The following is a 21,181-nucleotide window of genomic DNA, read 5'->3' on the forward strand; positions in this document are numbered from 1 at the left end:
CAGGTATGGTAATGTTATTATGTATCTTACCAGCCAGTATGTTGTGTACAGGTATGGTAATGTTATCATGTATCTATACAGCCAGGATGTTGTGTACAGGTATGGTAATGTTATTATGTATCTATACAGCCAGTATGTTGTGTACAGGTGTGGTAATGTTATTATGTATCTATACAGCCAGTATGTTGTGTACAGGTATGGTAATGTTGTCATGTATCTATACAGCCAGTATGTTGTGTACAGGTATGGTAATGTTATCATGTATCTTACCAGCCAGTATGTTGTGTACAGGTATGGTAATGTTATCATGTATCTTACCAGCCAGTATGTTGTGTACAGGTGTGGTAATGTTATTATGTATCTATACAGCCAGTATGTTGTGTACAGGTATGGTAATGTTATTATGTATCTATACAGCCAGTATGTTGTGTACAGGTGTGGTAATGTTATCATGTATCTATACAGCCAGTATGTTGTGTACAGGTATGGTAATGTTATTATGTATCTATACAGCCAGTATGTTGTGTACAGGTGTGGTAATGTTATCATGTATCTATACAGCCAGTATGTTGTGTACAGGTATGGTAATGTTATTATGTATCTATACAGCCAGTATGTTGTGTACAGGTATGGTAATGTTATTATGTATCTATACAGCCAGTATGTTGTGTACAGGTATGGTAATGTTATTATGTATCTATACAGCCAGGATGTTGTGTACAGGTGTGGTAATGTTATCATGTATCTATACAGCCAGTATGTTGTGTACAGGTGTGGTAATGTTATCATGTATCTTACCAGCCAGTATGTTGTGTACAGGTATGGTAATGTTATTATGTATCTATACAGCCAGTATGTTGTGTACAGGTGTGGTAATGTTATCATGTATCTATACAGCCAGTATGTTGTGTACAGGTGTGGTAATGTTATTATGTATCTATACAGCCAGTATGTTGTGTACAGGTGTGGTAATGTTATCAAATCAAATCAAATCAAATTTTATTTGTCACATACACATGGTTAGCAGATGTTAATGCGAGTGTAGCGAAATGCTTGTGCTTCTAGTTCCGACAATGCAGTGATAACCAACAAGTAATCTAACTAACAATTCCAAAACTACTGTCTTATACACAGTGTAAGGGGATAAGGAATATGTACATAAGGATATATGAATGAGTGATGGTACAGAGCAGCATACAGTAGATGGTATCGAGTACAGTATATACATATGAGATGAGTATGTAGACAAAGTAAACAAAGTGGCATAGTTAAAGTGGCTAGTGACATAAGAATGCAGTCGATGATCTAGAGTACAGTATATACATATGCATATGAGATGAATAATGTAGGGTAAGTAACATTATATAAGGTAGCATTGTTTAAAGTGGCTAGTGATATATTTACATCATTTCCCATTATTAAAGTGGCTGGAGTTGGGTCAGTGTCAATGACAGTGTGTTGGCAGCAGCCACTCAATGTTAGTGGTGGCTGTTTAACAGTCTGATGGCCTTGAGATAGAAGCTGTTTTTCAGTCTCTCGGTCCCAGCTTTGATGCACCTGTACTGACCTCGCATTCTGGATGATAGCGGGGTGAACAGGCAGTGGTTCGGGTGGTTGATGTCCTTGATGATCTTTATGGCCTTCCTGTAACATCGGGTGGTGTAGGTGTCCTGGAGGGCAGGTAGTTTGCCCCCGGTGATGCGTTGTGCAGACCTCACTACCCTCTGGAGAGCCTTACGGTTGAGGGTGGAGCAGTTGCCGTACCAGGCGGTGATACAGCCCGCCAGGATGCTCTCGATTGTGCATCTGTAGAAGTTTGTGAGTGCTTTTGGTGACAAGCCGAATTTCTTCAGCCTCCTGAGGTTGAAGAGGCGCTGCTGCGCCTTCTTCACGACGCTGTCAGTGTGAGTGGACCAATTCAGTTTGTCTGTGATGTGTATGCCGAGGAACTTAAAACTTGCTACCCTCTCCACTACTGATCCATCGATGTGGATAGGGGGTGTTCCCTCTGCTGTTTCCTGAAGTCCACAATCATCTCCTTAGTTTTGTTGACGTTGAGTGTGAGGTTATTTTCCTGACACCACACTCCGAGGGCCCTCACCTCCTCCCTGTAGGCCGTCTCGTCGTTGTTGGTAATCAAGCCTACCACTGTTGTGTCGTCCGCAAACTTGATGATTGAGTTGGAGGCGTGCATGGCCACGCAGTCGTGGGTGAACAGGGAGTACAGGAGAGGGCTCAGAACGCACCCTTGTGGGGCCCCGTGTTGAGGATCAGCGGGGAGGAGATGTTGTTGCCTACCCTCACCACCTGGGGGCGGCCCGTCAGGAAGTCCAGAACCCAGTTGCACAGGGCGGGGTCGAGACCCAGGGTCTCGAGCTTGATGACGAGCTTGGAGGGTACTATGGTGTTGAATGCCGAGCTGTAGTCGATGAACAGCATTCTCACATAGGTATTCCTCTTGTCCAGGTGGGTTAGGGCAGTGTGCAGTGTGGTTGAGATTGCATCGTCTGTGGACCTATTTGGGCGGTAAGCAAATTGGAGTGGGTCTAGGGTGTCAGGTAGGGTGGAGGTGATATGGTCCTTGACTAGTCTCTCAAAGCACTTCATGATGACGGAAGTGAGTGCTACGGGCGGTAGTCGTTTAGCTCAGTTACCTTAGCTTTCTTGGGAACAGGAACAATGGTGGCCCTCTTGAAGCATGTGGGAACAGCAGACTGGTATAGGGATTGATTGAATATGTCCGTAAACACACCGGCCAGCTGGTCTGCGCATGCTCTGAGGGCGCGGCTGGGGATGCCGTCTGGGCCTGCAGCCTTGCGAGGGTTAACACGTTTAAATGTCTTATTCACCTCGGCTGCAGTGAAGGAGAGACCGCATGTTTTCGTTGCAGGCCGTGTCAGTGGCAATGTATTGTCCTCAAAGCGGGCAAAAAGTTATTTAGTCTGCCTGGGAGCAAGACATCCTGGTCCGTGACTGGGCTGGGTTTCTTCTTGTAGTCCGTGATTGACTGTAGACCCTGCCACATGCCTCTTGTGTCTGAGCCATTGAATTGAGATTCCACTTTGTCTCTGTACTGACGCTTAGCTTGTTTAATAGCCTTGGGAGGGAATAGCTGCATTGTTTATATTCGGACATATTACCAGACACCTTGCCCTGATTAAAAGCAGTGGTTCGCGCCAGTTTCAGTTTCACGCGAATGCTGCCATCAATCCACGGTTTCTGGTTTGGGAATGTTTTTATCGTTGCTATGGGAACGACATATTCGACGCACGTTCTAATGAACTCGCACACCGAATCAGCGTATTCGTCAATATTTCCATCTGACGCAATACGAAACATGTCCCAGTCCACGTGATGGAAGCAGTCTTGGAGTGTGGAGTCAGCTTGGTCTGACCAGCGTTGGACAGACCTCAGCGTGGGAGCCTCTTGTTTTAGTTTCTGCCTGTAGGCAGGGATCAGCAAAATGGAGTCGTGGTCAGCTTTTCCGAAAGGGGGGCGGGGCAGGGCCTTATATGCGTCGCGGAAGTTAGAGTAACAATGATCCAAGGTTTTACCACCCCTGGTTGCGCAATCGATATCATGTATCTATACAGCCAGTATGTTGTGTACAGGTATGGTAATGTTGTCATGTATCTATACAGCCAGTATGTTGTGGATAGGTGTGGTAATGTTGTCATGTATCTATACAGCCAGTATGTTGTGGATAGGTGTGGTAATGTTGTCATGTATCTTACCAGCCAGGATGTTGTGTACAGGTGTGGTAATGTTATTATGTATCTATACAGCCAGTATGTTGTGTACAGGTGTGGTAATGTTATTATGTATCTATACAGCCAGTATGTTGTGTACAGGTGTGGTAATGTTATCATGTATCTATACAGCCAGTATGTTGTGTACAGGTGTGGTACTGTTATCTTGTATCTATACAGCCAGTATGTTGGGTACAGGTATGGTAATGTTGTCATGTATCTATACAGCCAGTATGTTGTGGATAGGTGTGGTAATGTTGTCATGTATCTTACCAGCCAGGATGTTGTGTACAGGTGTGGTAATGTTATTATGTATCTATACAGCCAGTATGTTGTGTACAGGTGTGGTAATGTTATTATGTATCTATACAGCCAGTATGTTGTGTACAGGTGTGGTAATGTTATCATGTATCTATACAGCCAGTATGTTGTGTACAGGTGTGGTACTGTTATCTTGTATCTATACAGCCAGTATGTTGGGTACAGGTATGGTAATGTTGTCATGTATCTATACAGCCAGTATGTTGTGGATAGGTGTGGTAATGTTGTCATGTATCTTACCAGCCAGGATGTTGTGTACAGGTGTGGTAATGTTATTATGTATCTATACAGCCAGTATGTTGTGTACAGGTGTGGTAATGTTATCTTGTATGTATACAGCCAGTATGTTGTGTACAGGTGTGGTAATGTTATCATGTATCTTAGCAGCCAGTATGTTGTGTACAGGTGTGGTAATGTTGTCATGTATCTTAGCAGCCAGTATGTTGTGTACAGGTATGGTAATGTTATCATGTATCTATACAGCCAGTATGTTGTGTACAGGTATGGTAATGTTGTCATGTTATTATGTATCTATAAAGCCAGTATGTTGTGTACAGGTGTGGTAATGTTATTATGTATCTATACAGCCAGTATGTTGTGTACAGGTGTGGTAATGTTGTCATGTATCTTACCAGCCAGTATGGTCTGTACAGGTGTGGTAATGTTATCATGTATCTATACAGCCAGTGTGTTGTGTACAGGTGTGGTAATGTTATCATGTATCTATACAGCCAGGATGTTGTGTACATGTGTGGTAATGTTGTCATGTATCTTACCAGCCAGTATGTTGTGTACAGGTATAGTAATGTTGTCATGTATCTTACCAGCCAGTATGTTGTGTACAGGTATGGTAATGTTGTCATGTATCTATACAGCCAGTGTGTTGTGTACAGGTGTGGTAATGTTATCATGTATCTATACAGCCAGTATGTTGTGTACAGGTGTGGTAATGTTATCTTGTATCTATACAGCCAGTATGTTGTGTACAGGTGTGGTAATGTTATTATGTATCTATACAGCCAGTATGTTGTGTACAGGTGTGGTAATGTTATCATGTATCTATACAGCCAGGATGTTGTGTACAGGTGTGGTAATGTTATCATGTATCTATACAGCCAGTATGTTGTGTACAGGTATGGTAATGTTATTATGTATCTATACAGCCAGTGTGTTGTGTACAGGTGTGGTAATGGTATTATGTATCTATACAGCCAGTATGTTGTGTACAGGTGTGGTAATGTTATTATGTATCTATACAGCCAGTATGTTGTGGATAGGTGTGGTAATGTTGTCATGTATCTTACCAGCCAGTATGTTGTGTACAGGTGTGGTAATGTTATCATGTATCTTAGCAGCCAGTATGTTGTGTACAGGTGTGGTAATGTTATCATGTATCTATACAGCCAGGATGTTGTGTACAGGTGTGGTAATGTTATTATGTATCTATACAGCCAGTATGTTGTGTACAGGTGTGGTAATGTTATCATGTATCTATACAGCCAGGATGTTGTGTACAGGTGTGGTAATGTTATCATGTATCTATACAGCCAGTATGTTGTGTACAGGTGTGGTAATGTTATCATGTATCTATACAGCCAGTATGTTGTGTACAGGTGTGGTACTGTTATCATGTATTTATACAGCCAGTATGTTGTGTACAGGTGTGGTAATGTTATCATGTATCTATACAGCCAGTATGTTGTGTACAGGTGTGGTACTGTTATCATGTATCTTACCAGCCAGTATGTTGTGTACAGGTGTGGTAATGTTATCATGTATCTATACAGCCAGTATGTTGTGTACAGGTGTGGTACTGTTATCATGTATCTTACCAGCCAGTATGTTGTGTACAGGTGTAGCGATGTTGATGTCCTGTAGATCCTCCAGTGTCTCCGTGTGGAACAGTCTGAGGGTGGACCCAGAGCTGAAGGCTATCCAGATACCCACCCCAGCCACCACCATGTGGGATACCACCATGCCCTCCTCCTGGTGGGCCTCCAGCTGCCTCTGACAGGGGGAGAGAGGAAGACAGGAAGAGGGGATATTATATACTGAATCGCTCAGTTCTTCAATTGCTTTGAGAGTAAACATTAGCATGTACACCACTTTGTCTTTAGAGTAGTGGGAAACAAACCCTACTGAGCCACCAATCAGAAACATGTTCTGTAACAATCTCAAATCAAAGGGTTTATCGCAGTGAGCTTATGATCAGGAAATGCCTTTTTACGTGACAGTATATGTACACATCCCTAAGGAGCGGCCACAAGGTACTATACAACGTTCCCAGTGGTTACAGATGGTGGGGAACAGACAGGAGATCATCTGCACTGTTCGGTCTGAGCTGTGACAACACACTGACAGTACGGCTGCTAAGAGGCTGAGCAATGTACTGTACGTTAACATCCACCTCATTACTGACTCTTATGTAGGGAATGTTTTGAATTATCTACCATGTTACTCCAAGTGTCATAATAGTAAATGTCAGAGAGGTGGAAATAATGTTTTGATTCGCAGGATTGTTGGGCACAATAGCGACATCAGCCTTAGTCAAAACATGAACTCTGAGGAAAGTGGTGTCTGCTTCTCACAGATCCACAGTTTGACTTGCCTCTCCTTTGTTTTCCTTCCTTATTCCTTATTACGAGGGCATTTTAGGTCAACATTTCCCGTCTCTGTTCTAATGGTATCAGCCAGAAAGAATATATATCGTGGATAATGTTGTTTTAAGTCATTTCACTGTGATTTTCTCAGCCCAGTACCTGAGAGGGACTTTTACTACAGGCATCAGCTGTGTGGCATGGGATCTCCCTCCTCAACCCTGTTAATGAAGAGAAACTCTACTTGGCCAAGAAGTCAGTCCATTCATGGCCTCACAGCAGGGTTCCAGTAGTGACAACAACAAGTTCAGGTAGGGTGTGAGTGAACCTAAGTAAACTTGAACCTTCCAGGTGACCTTTAACCTTCTCCGACATCTGCCCCCTTTCTTTGTTTGTCTCTCCATCCCTCCTGCCTCTCTACCCATATGTCTTCTTCCTCTTCACCTTAGTCTCTCCCACTCTTTCCCTTTTTGTCTGCCCCTCTCTCTCTATCCACCACTCTCTCTCTCTCCATCACTCCCTCTCTATCCACCACTCTCTCTCCATCACTCCCTCTCTATCCACCACTCTTTCTCTCTCTCCATCACTCCCTCTCTATCCACCACTCTTTCTCTCTCTCCATCACTCCCTCTTTATCCACCACTCTTTCTCTCTCCATCACTCCCTCTATCCACCACTCTCTCTCTCTCCATCACTCCCTCTCTATCCACCACTCTTTCTCTCTCCACCACTCTTTCTCTCTCCATCACTCCCTCTCTATCTCCATCACTCCCTCTCTATCCACCACTCTTTCTCTCTCCATCACTCCCTCTCTATCCACCACTCTTTCTCTCTCTCCATCACTCCCTCTCTATCCACCACTCTTTCTCTCTCTCCATCACTCCCTCTCTATCCACCACTCTCTCTCTCTCTCATCACTCCCTCTCTATCCACCACTCTTTCTCTCTCTCCATCACTCCCTCTCTATCCACCACTCTCTCTCTCTCTCCATCACTCCCTCTCTATCCACCACTCTTTCTCTCTCCATCACTCCCTCTCTATCCACCACTCTCTCTCTCTCTCCATCACTCCCTCTCTATCCACCACTCTCTCTCTATCCACCACTCTCTCTCTACCACTCCCTCTCTATCCACCACTCTTTCTCTCTCTCCATCACTCCCTCTCTATCCACCACTCTCTCTCTCTCCATCACTCCCTCTCTATCCACCACTCTCTCTCTCTCCATCACTCCCTCTATCCATCACTCCCTCTCTATCCACCACTCCCTCTCTATCCACCACTCCCTCTCTATCCACCACTCTTTCTCTCACCATCACTCCCTCTCTATCCACCACTCTCTCTCTCCACCACTCCCTCTATCCATCACTCACTCTCTATCCACCACTCTCTCTCTCCCCAACACTCTTTTCCCATGTAGGTTCCAGGGTGTAAGCCTTGGGGAAAGACAGGCAGTTAGTCCCTTAATGAGCTTAATGATGCTAACGGGATTATGAGTCACTGCATGCTGGAGGGAAAACTGAGCGTTGCGATTCCAGGACGGACAGCAGGTGCTGGTGAACCGGACTGTGGTGGGACAGACAGGGATCCCCACAAACACTCCGGGCCTGGGGAGAGGGAGTGAGAGGGACAAGGAGCAAGAGAGACCCCTCGCAGGTTCCACTATACCTCTCTAACATAATTAACAAGAGCCAAGCCAAGTGCAGGTGACATCACAGATATTGGGCCAAACACAATTAGTAACCTAGAAACACAGAAAACTCAACCTCGTCTCAGAGCATTTCGTATTATTCTGTATTTATACTGAACAAAAATATAAACGCAACATGGAACAATTTCTAAGTTTTTACTGAGTTCAAATAAGGACATAACACACTTGTCAGCCAGGACCACCCACTGGGGAGCCAGGCCCAGCCAATCAGAATGAGTTTTCCCCCACAAAAGGGCTTTATTACAGACAGGAATAATTCTCAGCACCCCCTGCCCCCCACCGCTGCCTTCATACCGCTCTGGAAGGAGACGCATTCTGTCTCCTAGTACGTTGGTGCCAAAAGTGCAAATCAATCCCAGAACTACAGCAAAGGACCTTGTGAAGATGCTGGAGGAAACGGGTACAAAAGTTTCTATATCCACAGTAAAACGAGTCTTATATCGACATAATAAAGGCCGCTCAGCAAGGAAGGAATTGTGTGTAGATTGATGAGGGGGAAAACAATTGAATCCATTTTAGAATAAGGCTGTAACGTAACAAAATGCGGAAAAAGTCAAGGGGTCTGAATACTTTCCGAATGCAATGTAGGTAGAGATATGGGATCAGAGCATGACAATGTTCTATTTCACACGAGGCTTGGTGGTTAGAGGGGAAGTGTCGGAAAGATTATTCAAATTGAGAGAGGAATTGTTGTCATTCCCAATGGATGTATAAAAAAAAACGGACTTTGTTGACTTTCTGTATAATGAAAAACAAGTGTCTCCTTGCCTATGTAACATACATATCTGGGAAACTGAACAAACTGAACGCAAGTGTGCAGGGGAAAAACCAACAAATTCTATAGATGAGTGATCGAATCAGCTATATCCGTTTGACTGTGAAATTGGCCATTTATAAGATATTATAGATGGGTAAGATACAGTACCTCTGACGTACGTGTGTGTGTGTGTGTGTGTGTGTGTGTGTATATATTCATGGGACCCATCTTCCAGATCAAAGGTTATGAGACAAATAGAGGGGCAGGGATCCATACAGTAAGTGGGATAAAGAGTAGAGCTAGAGATGGGTTAGATACCTCCACAGTGTGTGTGGTAGTGCTGATGATGAAGACTTGTCCTCCAGAGGAAGCCCAGACATGTTCCTCCACAGCTAGCATGGCCTTCACTGGCAGAACCCCCAGCTTCAGCACCTTAGGAGAGTCTGGATTCCACGAGCCATCTGAAACACAAGCATACGCATACATTTCATACACATCTACTACAAGCGCTATACAGTGGCAGATCACTACGAATCTGGAAGAACCAAAAACTAAAGTGAATCAACTATCACTATGCAAGAATATGAATGTATTTGTTAGATATGGTCATTCAGATTATGCATATGCATTAGCTGCAGAAAACCCCTCTAAAATGTCCTTTGCATTTCTGATCCTCATAATAATGCTGGAGAGACCATTGATGATTTCACAATGAATATAGATGGACTGAGAGTCGTTAGTCGTCTGTAGGGCCAACCCACACACCTCCTACATACTGCTGCCTGCTTACTGCTACAGAGCCAAGGAGACACCTCTGAAAACACAACACTGGGTACATTATAAATACAGCCAACACATTTCTCTGCAACGTTCATCTTTCTCCCTAAGTTTAGAACCCGATTGCAACAGATCAAGAACATGTAACCGATGTGAAATGGCTAGCTAGTTAGCAGGGTGCGTGCTAATAGCGTTTCAATCGGTGACGTCACTCGCTCTGGGACCTTGAAGTAGTTGTTCCCCTTGCTCTGCAAGGGAGGCGGCTTTTGTGGAGCGATGGGTAACGATGCTTTGTGGGAGGCAGTTGTAGATGTGTGCAGAGGGTCCCTGGTTCGAGGCAAGGAGAGGGATGGAAGCTATACTGTTAGAAACACATAAAAGTGTAGGGAGAAATTGTAGGATTAAATCCTTAAACCATATTCAAGGAGCTCTGAAGTACTCTGAATAAGGAGTTAATTTCCTCCAGAGCCAATCTACTACAGGAAACATCAGAGGACTCACCAATTGTGTTTGTTTAAGGGAACTGACAAAGGCAGTTATTGAAAGGTGCGGAGCCATACAGGGAGGAGTGGGGAGACTCATTCTGGGGTATAGTAATTACTAGGGAAGTAAGGGACTAGGGTGGATTAAAGAGGGAAGTAAGGGACTAGGGTGGATTAAAGAGGGAAGTAGAAACCTTGCACGGCGGTAACACGAAACCTTGCACGGCGGTAACACGAAACCTTGCACGGCGGTAACACGAAACCTTGCACGGCGGTAACACGAAACCTTGCACGGCGGTAACACGAAACCTTGCACGGCGGTAACACGAAACCTTGCACGGCGGTAACACGAAACCTTGCACGGCGGTAACACGAAACCTTGCACGACGGTAACACGAAACCTTGCACGACGGTAACACGAAACCTTGCACGACGGTAACACGAAACCTTGCACGACGGTAACACGAAACCTTGCACGACGGTAACACGAAACCTTGCACGACGGTAACACGAAACCTTGCACTACGATAACACGAAACCTTGCACTACGATAACACGAAACCTTGCACTACGATAACACGAAACCTTGCACTATGATAACAACAATGTCAACATAATATACAGTATGCCTTGTCCTTATTCCCTGACTGGATGGTGATGGCATATAGTGCAGTCTATGCTGAGCCATTCACACACATAAACAATGGGAAGAACAAGTGTGCAGAATAGGGCTGGCTGGGGGTTCAGATAGGGCTGTGCCTACTGCAGAATAGGGCTGGCTGGGGGTTCAGATAGGGCTGTGCCTACTGCAGTGTGACAACACCCACCACAGGCAGGCAGGGTACAGTCCCAGCAGGGCTAAACATGTGGAACTCAAGCTGTGGAACTGTGGCAATACAGATAGTGCCATATACAGTTGAAGTTTACATACACCTTAGCCAAATACATTTCAACTCAGTTTTTCACAATTCCTGACATTTAATCCTAGTACAAATTCCCTATCTTAGGTCAGTTAGGATCACCACTTTATTTTAAGAATGTGAAATGTCAGAATAATGATTTATTTAAGCTTTTATTTCTTTCAACACATTCCCAGTGAGTCAGAAGTTTACATACACTCAATTAGTAGCATTGCCTTTAAATTGTTTAAAACTTGGGTAAAATATTTCAGGTAGCCTTCCAAAAGCTTCCCATAATAAGTTGGGTGAATTTTGGCCCATTCCTCCTGACAGAGCTGGTGTAACGGAGTCAGGTTTGTAGGCCTCCTTGCTCGCACACACTTTTTCAGTTCTGCCAGCAAATTTTCTATAGGATTGAGGTCAGGGCTTTGTGATGGCCACTTCAATACCTTGACTTTGTTGACCTTAAGCCATTTTGCCACAACTTTGGAAGTATGCTTGGGGTCATTGTCCATTTGGAAGACCCATTTGCGAACCAAGCTTTAACTTCCTGACTGATGTCTTGAGATGTTGCTTCAATACATCCACATAATTTATCTACCTCATGATGCCATCTATTTTGTGAAGTGCACCAGTTCCTCCTGCAGCAAAGCATCCCCACAACATGATGCTGCCACCCCTGCCCTTCACGGTTGGGATGGTGTTCTTCAGCTTGCAAGCCTCCCCCTTTTTCCTCCAAACAAAACGATGGTCATTATGGCCAAACAGTTCTATTTTTGTTTCATCAGACCAGAGGACATTTCTCCAAAAAGTACGATCTTTGTCCCCATGTGCAGTTGCAAACCATAGTCTGGCTTTTTTTATGGCGGTTTTGGAGCAGTGGCATCTTCCTTGCTGAGCGGCCTTTCAGGTTATGTCGATATAGGACTCGTTTTACTGTGGATATAGATACTTTTTTACCCGTTTCCTCCAGCATCTTCACAAGGTCCTTTGCTGTTGTTCTGGGACTGATTTGCACTTTTGGCACCAACGTACCTAGGAGACAGAATGCGTCTCCTTCCAGAGCGGTATGAAGGCAGCTTGGTCCCATGGTGTTTATACTTGCATACTATTGTTTGTACAGATGAACGTGGTACCTTCAGGCGTTTGGAAATTGCTCCCAAGGATTAACCAGACTTGTGAAGGTCTACATTTTTTTCCTGAGGTCTTTTCTTTTGATTCTGATTTATTTTGATTTTCCCATGATGTCAAGCGAAGAGGCACTGAGTTTGAAGGTAGGCCTTGAAATACATCCACAGTTACACCTCCAATTGACTCAAATTATGTTAATTAGCCTATCAGAAGCTTCTAAAGTCATGACATAATTTTTGTGAATTTTCCAAGCTGTTTAAAGGCACAGTCAACTTAATGTATGTAAACTTCTGACCCACTGGAATTGTGATGCAGTGAATTAGAAGTGAAATAATCTGTAAACAATTGTTGGAAAATTGACTTGTGTCATGCACAAAGTAGATGTCCTAACAGACTTGCCAAAACTATAGTTAATAACAAGAAATGTGTGGAGTGGTTGAAAAACAAGTAATGACTCCAACCTAAGTGTATGTAAACTTCGACTTCATCTGTACTATATGAGTCTGCAGCTTTGTAACTCGACCATGCGGTGTCATTTTGCTGTATTAATATGCCTTTCCACTGACCTAATGATGATGGCATTATCAATGTGAAAGGATTTATTTTTCAAAACACATTTCATGACTGAAATGACAGTTTTATATGTAGGCTTATACTCGGGCGTTACTTCTGGTTCTTCTTCTTCTGGTTCTGCTCTGCTGCTGTTCTTTTCAAATGGAAATGGGATCCTAATATACACAGTGTACAAAACCTTAGGAACAAATATTTCCATGACATAGACTGACCAGGTAAATCCAGGTGATGTCACCTGTCAAATCAGTGTAGATGAAGAGGAGGAGAAAGGTTAAAGAAGGATTTTTAAACCAGTGAGACATTTGAGACATTGATCGTGTATGTGTGCCATTCAGAGGGTGAATAGGCGAGACAAAAGATTTAAGAGCCTTTGAACGGGGTATGGTAGTAGGTGTCAGGAGCCCAGGTTTGAGTGTGTCAAGAACTGCAATGCAGTGTCCACCATGGTCCACCACCCAAATGACATCCAGCCAACATGACACAACTGTGGGAAGCATTGGAGTCAACATGGGCCAGCATCCCTGTGGAATGCTTTTGACACCTTGTAGAGTCCATGCCCCGACAAATTGAGGCTGTTCTGAGGGCAAAATGGGGTGCAACTAAATATTAGGAAAGTGTTCCTAATGTTTTGTACTCAGTGTAAATGCTTATAGCGTCTGTGAGCCCACTCAATCTGACAAAAGCACTGGAAGAGCAATAGCTAGGACGTAGATGCACAAGTTTCACCGCTGAAGCTAGGATGATTCATCATTTCAAGCTTGAGCTGGGACACAAACACTTTTCTGTCACTCATGTAGAAGAACAAGTATGCAAATGAAATAACACTTTAAATGGGCATTCATAACTACAGTGTATCTCCATCTCTTCTCTCAGTGACAGCATTAAGGGAGACAAAACATAGCTGAGGACAGGGCTGTCACCAACTCGGACTATCCATTCAGTCAAACCAAAGGCAATATTCCTGATATATCCCGATAAGTCCATTGAATTGCACAATAATCTGCTGCATGGAGAACAAAGGAATCAGCATCTGATGTTTAGCGTAAAGAAGTTACATGAAAACAGTGCCATTCTGTTAAACAGAGACAGAACCAACGTGGACATTCCTTCAGCATTGCAACATCCCCTTCCAGGCTTTACTGAGCTGGCTGAGGATCAAGAGAATACTTTCCCTTCTTACTTTTCCGTCTAGCAGATACAGGTATATCTTCTATCCCTCTATCCTCTACCCCTCTCTCACAGAGCATGATATGATACTGCCTGCCCGGTTGTTGGACGGAAAGCAGATTACCTCAACCTGGATTTGGAACAGGGAACACTTTTCCATCTTACAACATCCAGATATGTAAATTAATACTCTGATGGTGACTTAGCTGTGAAATGTAAGAATAAAACCACCAGGCATTTAATTATCTCTGAACTGGACTGAACTGAAGAGCTGGAAATGACCAACTGGGACCACAGAGAACCAGTGTGATGCCGAGCAGGCACCAACACCAACATGGAGACAGACAGATCTTCAAGGCACTGAGAAAATGGATAACTACAGTGTACCCTCATTTTTTTCTCTGATTCTGGTTTTAAAACCTCAATAACTTTCCTAGAGCGATGAGTCATGATGAGACTCGGAGAGCTGCGTGTCATACCGATGCAGATGGTGTAATTAATTAACAACATAGCTAGCCCTTGGCAATGGTAGCCTCTCACCATCATGTCTTAAATGTGGTCATGTTGCGGTCACTAAATGCACTTTACTACTTCAAAAACAAGTGTTTTCATACTATGAGAGAGAAAGAGACTCAGACAAGCACTGGCAGAGAGAGAGAGGGAGAGAGAAAGGGAACAAAAGAGCAGGGGAGAGAGCTAGTACTGTGTGTCTGACAGTGTGCTAGCTCTGTTAGGATATTAAATAGGTCAGCACTAACTAGTAGATTAGCGACATCTCCCAGGCAACCAGGCCAGGCTCAATGGCAACAGACCGTTGTGAGACCTCGTACAGCCAGCCAGCCTCAGAGAGAGAGGGAGGCCCAGGCCTTGGAGCAGAGTTAATACACTGGACACACTGGTGATTCAACCTGAAAGCCACAGGGACTGGGTCAACACACACACTTAACAGCCTCTCTCTGCCCAGCAACCTAATAACACACCATTTCCCGTCAACTGAGAAAAGGTCAGGAGAGGCTGAATGGCTGAATCTGTTCCTCTTTTCAAGTTTATCGGTTGGACTGAATGCACAGTAGCAAGCAAAATATGTGGACACCTATAAGTACCTAGGTGTCTGGCTAGACTGCAAACTCTCCTTCCAGACCCATATCAAACATCTCCAATCGAAAATCAAATCAAGAGTCGGCTTTCTATTCCGCAACAAAGCCTCCTTCACTCACGCTGCCAAGCTTACCCTAGTAAAACTGACTATCCTACCGATCCTCGACTTCGGCGATGTCATCTACAAAATTGCTTCCAACACTCTTCTCAGCAAACTGGATGCAGTTTATCACAGTGCCATCCGTTTTGTCACTAAAGCACCTTATACTACCTACCACTGCGACTTGTATGCTCTAGTCGGCTGGCCCTCGCTACATATTCGTCGCCAGATCCACTGGCTCCAGGTCATCTACAAGGCCATGCTAGGCAAAGCTCCGCCTTATCTCAGCTCACTGGTCACGATGGCAACACCCATCCGTAGCACGCGCTCCAGCAGGTGTATCTCATTGATCATCCCTAAAGCCAACACCTCATTCGGCCGCCTTTCGTTCCAGTACTCTGCTGCCTGTGACTGGAACGAATTGCAAAAATCGCTGAAGTTGGAGACTTTTATCTCCCTCACCAACTTCAAACATCAGCTATCTGAGCAGCTAACCGATCGCTGCAGCTGTACATAATCTATTGGTAAATAGCCCACCCATTTTCACCTACCTCATCCCCACAGTTTTTATTTATTTACTTTTCTGCTCTTTTGCACACCAATATCTCTACCTGTACATGATCATCTGATCATTTATCACTCCAGTGTTAATCTGCAATATTGTAATTATTCGCCTACCTCCTCATGCCTTTTGCACACATTGTATATAGACTCCCCTTTTTTCTCTACTGTGTTATTGACTTGTTAATTGTTTACTCCATGTGTAACTCTGTGTTGTCTGTTCACACTGCTATGCTTTATCTTGGCCAGGTCGCAGTTGCAAATGAGAACCTGTTCTCAACTAGCCTACCTGGTTAAATAAAGGTGAAATAAAAAATAAAAATAAAATAAAAAGTGATCTATTTCTGACCATTTCAAATAAACACAGAACGCCTACCTGGATATAAAACAAACGCACCTATTCATTCAAATAAATTCATATCTTGTGTTCAGTTAAGCCAACTTAGCTAGTACCGTTGTATAGTATACCTATTTAAATTGAACGTAACAAAAATAAACTGTTGAGACAGACAGACAGTCTTCAGAACAGGCCTCACCTTGTGCTCTGGAGTAGATGGTGACTGAGCCGTTCACTAGGCCAGTGTATAAACACTGCTTCTTGTGTACCAGGCTGGTCACGGTAGACTTGTCTGGGGTGAAGAAGTGTTGTAGACGGACCTTCTTGGATCTCTGGCTGCTCTTATAGACTATGATGCTACAGAGAAAGACAAGCGACAGGAACATTAAATATGATCATGTTCTGCATATTGACTTTTCCACTTTTTTTTTAACGTTACAGCCTTATTCTAAAATGGATTAAATTGTTTTTAGAAATGTTTAGAAAAGTATTCAGACCCTTTAATTAGTACATTGTTGAAGTACCTTTGGCAGCGATTACAGCCTTGAGTCTTCTTGTGTATGACGCTACAAGCTTGGCACACCTGTATTTGGAGAGTTTCTCTGTAGGTCCTCTCAAGCGTTGTAAGGTTGGTTGGGGAGTTTCTCTGGTCTCTGAGGTCACTGGTCTCTCCAGAGATTTTCGATCTCTCTGTACTTTGCTCCGTTCATCTTTCCCTCAATCCTGACTAGCCTCCCAGTCCTTGCTGCTGAAAACATTCACACAGCATGATGCTGCCAGGTGTGACGCTTGGCATTCAGATCAAAGAGTTCAACCTTGGTTTCATCAGACCAAACCACCTTTAGGTGCCTCTTGGCAAACTCCAAGCGAGCGGTCATGCCATTTACTGAGGAGTGGCTTCTGTCTGACCACTCTACCATAAAGGCCTGATTGGTGGAGTGCTGCAGAGATGGTTGTCCTTCTGGAAGGGTCTCCCATCTCCAAAGAGGAACTCTGGAGCTCTGTCAGAGTGACCATCGGGTTTTTGGTCACCTCCCTGACCAAGGCCACCTCCCTGACCAATCGGGGGAAAGTCCCGGAAACAATGGAAATGGAAACAGGATGCACCTGAGCTCAATTACGAGTCTCATAGCAAAAGGTCTGAATACTTATGTAAATAAGGTAGCTGTTTTTTTATTTATTTGTATACATTTGCAAAAAAAATCCAAAAACCTGCTTTAGCTTTGAAATGATTGGGTATTATTTTGTGTAGATTGTTGTGGAAAAACATTTACTTAATCCATTTTAGAATAAGGCTGTAATTTGGAAAAATTCAAGGGGTCTGAATACTTTCCGATTGCACCGCATGAGGAAATTATAATACAATCAAATCATTAAATCAGTTGATTTATTTTGATACCTGTGTATTGCAGTTGAGGTGAAGACCAGTTGTAGGCTTACAGTAAGTTTGTTAATTAGGCTTGTGGATGTAAACCCACACATACCTGCCCTCCTCCATGCCCAGACAGACTGTGGGGGCATCACTGGTCTTCCCTGCTGAGGAGTGATTATTTTCGGGGTTCCCCTCCCCGTTCTCCTGGGTCCTCTGCTCCATGGGTACGTACGCCATACACAGGATCCGTGACTCAACATTGAAGCACTCTGTCACTTTGGGGCTGGAGTTTTGCATGGCTACGATGGCTATCTGACCCATCTGATTGGTGCAGCTCGCCACCTGAACAGGGATAGGAGTAGTAACATTTAGGAGTTTTTCCTTACCACATGACCTGACCAGGAAAGATCCCATGCCCTAGCTAGGAAATAAAAGCCTTTTACAGAGCAACAATCACAACAACAAACTGTTACAATGCTTCTAACCACTCCAGCAGCAAGCCGCACAGCTGACTGAGCAGTAGGAGCTTAGAGAGGGACAGAATGGCCCTCTCAATCCAGGCCAACAGTGAGTCATTTACAATGGAAAAGTGTGAGCTTTCATTGAGAATGGGAACAGTCCATCACTGGAGGACATTGGGAGTCAAAGTATTGTGAATGTTTTATCACTGTCTGAAGTAAATACACACAGCTAAGAGGCACTAAACTGATTCATACAGTAAACATACCACTGGTTCAGAATTACAGCTCATGAATGAAAGGGCCTCTGTTCAATTATTCATATAAATCTCAGTGTGAGTGGAAGAAAGCTTTTTTATAGCTGATGATGAGTAAGATGTCTACTCTCAACACTTGCATAAGCGACAGTATGTATCTGTTGTTATATGGCCTAGTGGTTAGAGCTTTGGACTAGTAACCGAAAGGTTACTCCCCGAGCTGACAAGGTAAAAATATGTCGTTCTGCCCCTGAACAAGGCAGTTAACCTGCTGTTCCTAGGCCGTCATTGAAAATAAGAATTTGTTCTTAACTGACTTGCCTAGTTAAATAAAGGTAAAATACAATGAAGCACATGGGTGTCCATACTGCACAAAGAAAATTAAACCTCCAGGTGTCCTTACCCACACACAGCCGTGTCCCAGAGCAGGGGTGTCTGCTGTGCTCTCTATGTTGATGTGGGGCTCAGGGTTATGGACCGCACACTCCACCTGACAGAGACAGAGGGAACAGACACAGGTTTCACATCACATGTGTATGGAGTTTGTAGTAATTTCCTACATGGCATTGTAACAAATGATTCATGCAGCCATGGGATATGGACTCTGTAACTTTGCCCACGGCTCAGAGAGAAGGAGGCCGTGTGGGGGAGCGGAGGCTCACCTTGAACTCCTGTAGTTTGGACATGACCACAGGCATCTGCCTGAGCAGGAGAGGATGTTTCTGCTTCTTGATCTGGTTACCATCATCCTCTGCAAAGAACCAGCCCTGCAGGTTGTCCTCCTCTGTTAACACACACACACACACACTTAAAGAAGAACACTATGTCCAGTGTGGAGCGATCCTAAATTCCAACCGGTAAATTTTTCCAAATATGTTACAGAACACCTGATTCTATAATCTATACACCCGTTCCAGGCTTTATAACTTAATGATCCATTTTACAGAGGGGACCACAGAACTGGAAAAGTGAATTTGAACTAATGATATTCACTCACTAAACATGGATTTTTAAATAGCCATTGCTATGCAACTGAACGTGGATTTTGGAAGTGAGCCACGAAGCCAGGGGCAGTTTGAACATCTCCAAGTGGAAAAAGGGTAGAGAGGCTGTCCCTCTGCATACACCTACTACAGTGTCCTATGGAACTGCAAAGGCACAGAGACAGTGGAGACAAGCAATAGGGAACACAAAGTATCCAACGTCCACAGACAGCATTGGGTCTGTGATTGTGACTGAGGCCAGATTAGACATACCCAGAGCAAGCTTGGCCATCTGCAGGTTACTGATCCATGACTGTTTGATGGCAGGAGAGAACGTATTGAACACTGCACTGAAGTATGTGGGCCTGCCAGATCTGCCCAGAGGAGAGAGAGAGAGAGAGAGAGAGGGGAGGCATAGAGAGAGAGAGAGAGAGAGAGAGAGAGAGAGGGAGGGGAGGCATAGAGAGAGAGCGAGAGAGAGAGGGGAGGCATAGAGCGAGAGCGAGCGAGAGAGAGAAAGAGAGGGGAGGCATAGAGAGAGCGAGAGAGAGAGTGTGTTGATACAGTGACAGGATCCATTATACAGTGTGTTGCTCAGAGCCCACTCAGTGCATTGAAATATAACACTGGGGTGTATTCCAAAATGTTGGTATGGTAGGAGTGAATGAACATGAGTAAATAAATGCTGATTTTAAGTCAGTGCACTACTTTTCTGCACTATTTCCAAAGATTTATGCAACTGCTCAGTGATCCTGATTTTGAATACAGCCCACATATCTCCCACATCCCCAGATGACCAGATGACACAGAGGAACAACACAGTGCTGTCAGAGGAACCTAAGAGCTGAAGGGACATGTGATCCTGCTCTCTGACAGCAGACAGGGCTGTGAATATTTCAAGACAACAATTATTACAACAGCTAAGAACAGCCAACATAAATACCACATCACAGAAGGATCTCTCTGGCATGCAACTTCCTGTTCACTCCCTCTCTCCATCTGTCTCTCTCTCTCTCTGGAGTGTTGTTTTTAGATGTGGGCGATCAGAGAGGAATGAGAGCAGCAGAGTTGTATCTCTAAACGTGATGCCCTGCGGTCTCAGGGGTCAGTGTAAGTAAACAAGGTGCTGGTTAGGTCCAGAAGGGACCATGTGAAGGGAGGGAGTACTCTCCTATAGTAATGAGTTGATGAAACAGCTGCACTGTCTTCTCTGAGGAGATAAACGCACTGCTCCACAGCAGAAAGCACAGAGCTCTAACAGACTAAATCATACCCCTGAGATCAGACTAGAACAAAGTTAAAGTTGTTACCACCGTGACAGTAACACACTGTGCTTATTCCTGAATGGTGAGAGGAGACCGTGAGGGAGTGAGGACATAGGGGCCTAACCTAGTGTGTGAGAGAGAGACAGCAGTGTGGTGGGAGTGAGGTCTATGTGTGAGAGAGAGACAGCAGTGAGGTCTATGTGTGAGAGAGAGACAGCAGTGTAATGGGAGTGAGGTCTATGTGTGAGAGAGAGACAGCAGTGTGGTGTGAGTGAGGTCTATGTGTGAGAGAGAGACAGCAGTGTAATGGGAGTGAGGTCTATGTGTGAGAGAGAGACAGCAGTGTGGTGTGAGTGAGGTCTATGTGTGAGAGAGAGACAGCAGTGTGGTGTGAGTGAGGTCTATGTGTGAGAGAGAGACAGCAGTGTGGTGTGAGTGAGGTCTATGTGTGAGAGAGACAGCAGTGTGGTGTGAGTGAGGTCTATGTGTGAGAGAGAGACAGCAGTGTGGTGTGAGTGAGGTCTATGTGTGAGAGAGAGACAGCAATGTGGTGTGAGTGAGGTCTATGTGTGAGAGAGAGACAGCAGTG

The 21,181-nt window shown here is 44.3% G+C and overlaps 1 protein-coding gene across 1 annotated transcript in view; it reads right to left on the minus strand.

Annotated features, from left to right (window-relative positions):
* LOC115146340 (rho guanine nucleotide exchange factor 10-like) overlaps nucleotides 1-21,181 on the minus strand; it is an 82,608-nt gene that overhangs the window by 16,672 nt on the left and 44,755 nt on the right. Inside the window, 7 exon segments of the mRNA XM_029688363.2 lie at nucleotides 5,903-6,077; nucleotides 9,451-9,593; nucleotides 16,457-16,614; nucleotides 17,742-17,971; nucleotides 18,748-18,834; nucleotides 19,007-19,128; nucleotides 19,601-19,701. Of these exon segments, the coding sequence (XP_029544223.2) occupies nucleotides 5,903-6,077; nucleotides 9,451-9,593; nucleotides 16,457-16,614; nucleotides 17,742-17,971; nucleotides 18,748-18,834; nucleotides 19,007-19,128; nucleotides 19,601-19,701 (1,016 nt within the window).

Source organism: Oncorhynchus nerka, linkage group LG18, assembly GCF_034236695.1.
Source record: "Oncorhynchus nerka isolate Pitt River linkage group LG18, Oner_Uvic_2.0, whole genome shotgun sequence".
NCBI lineage: Eukaryota > Metazoa > Chordata > Actinopteri > Salmoniformes > Salmonidae > Oncorhynchus > Oncorhynchus nerka.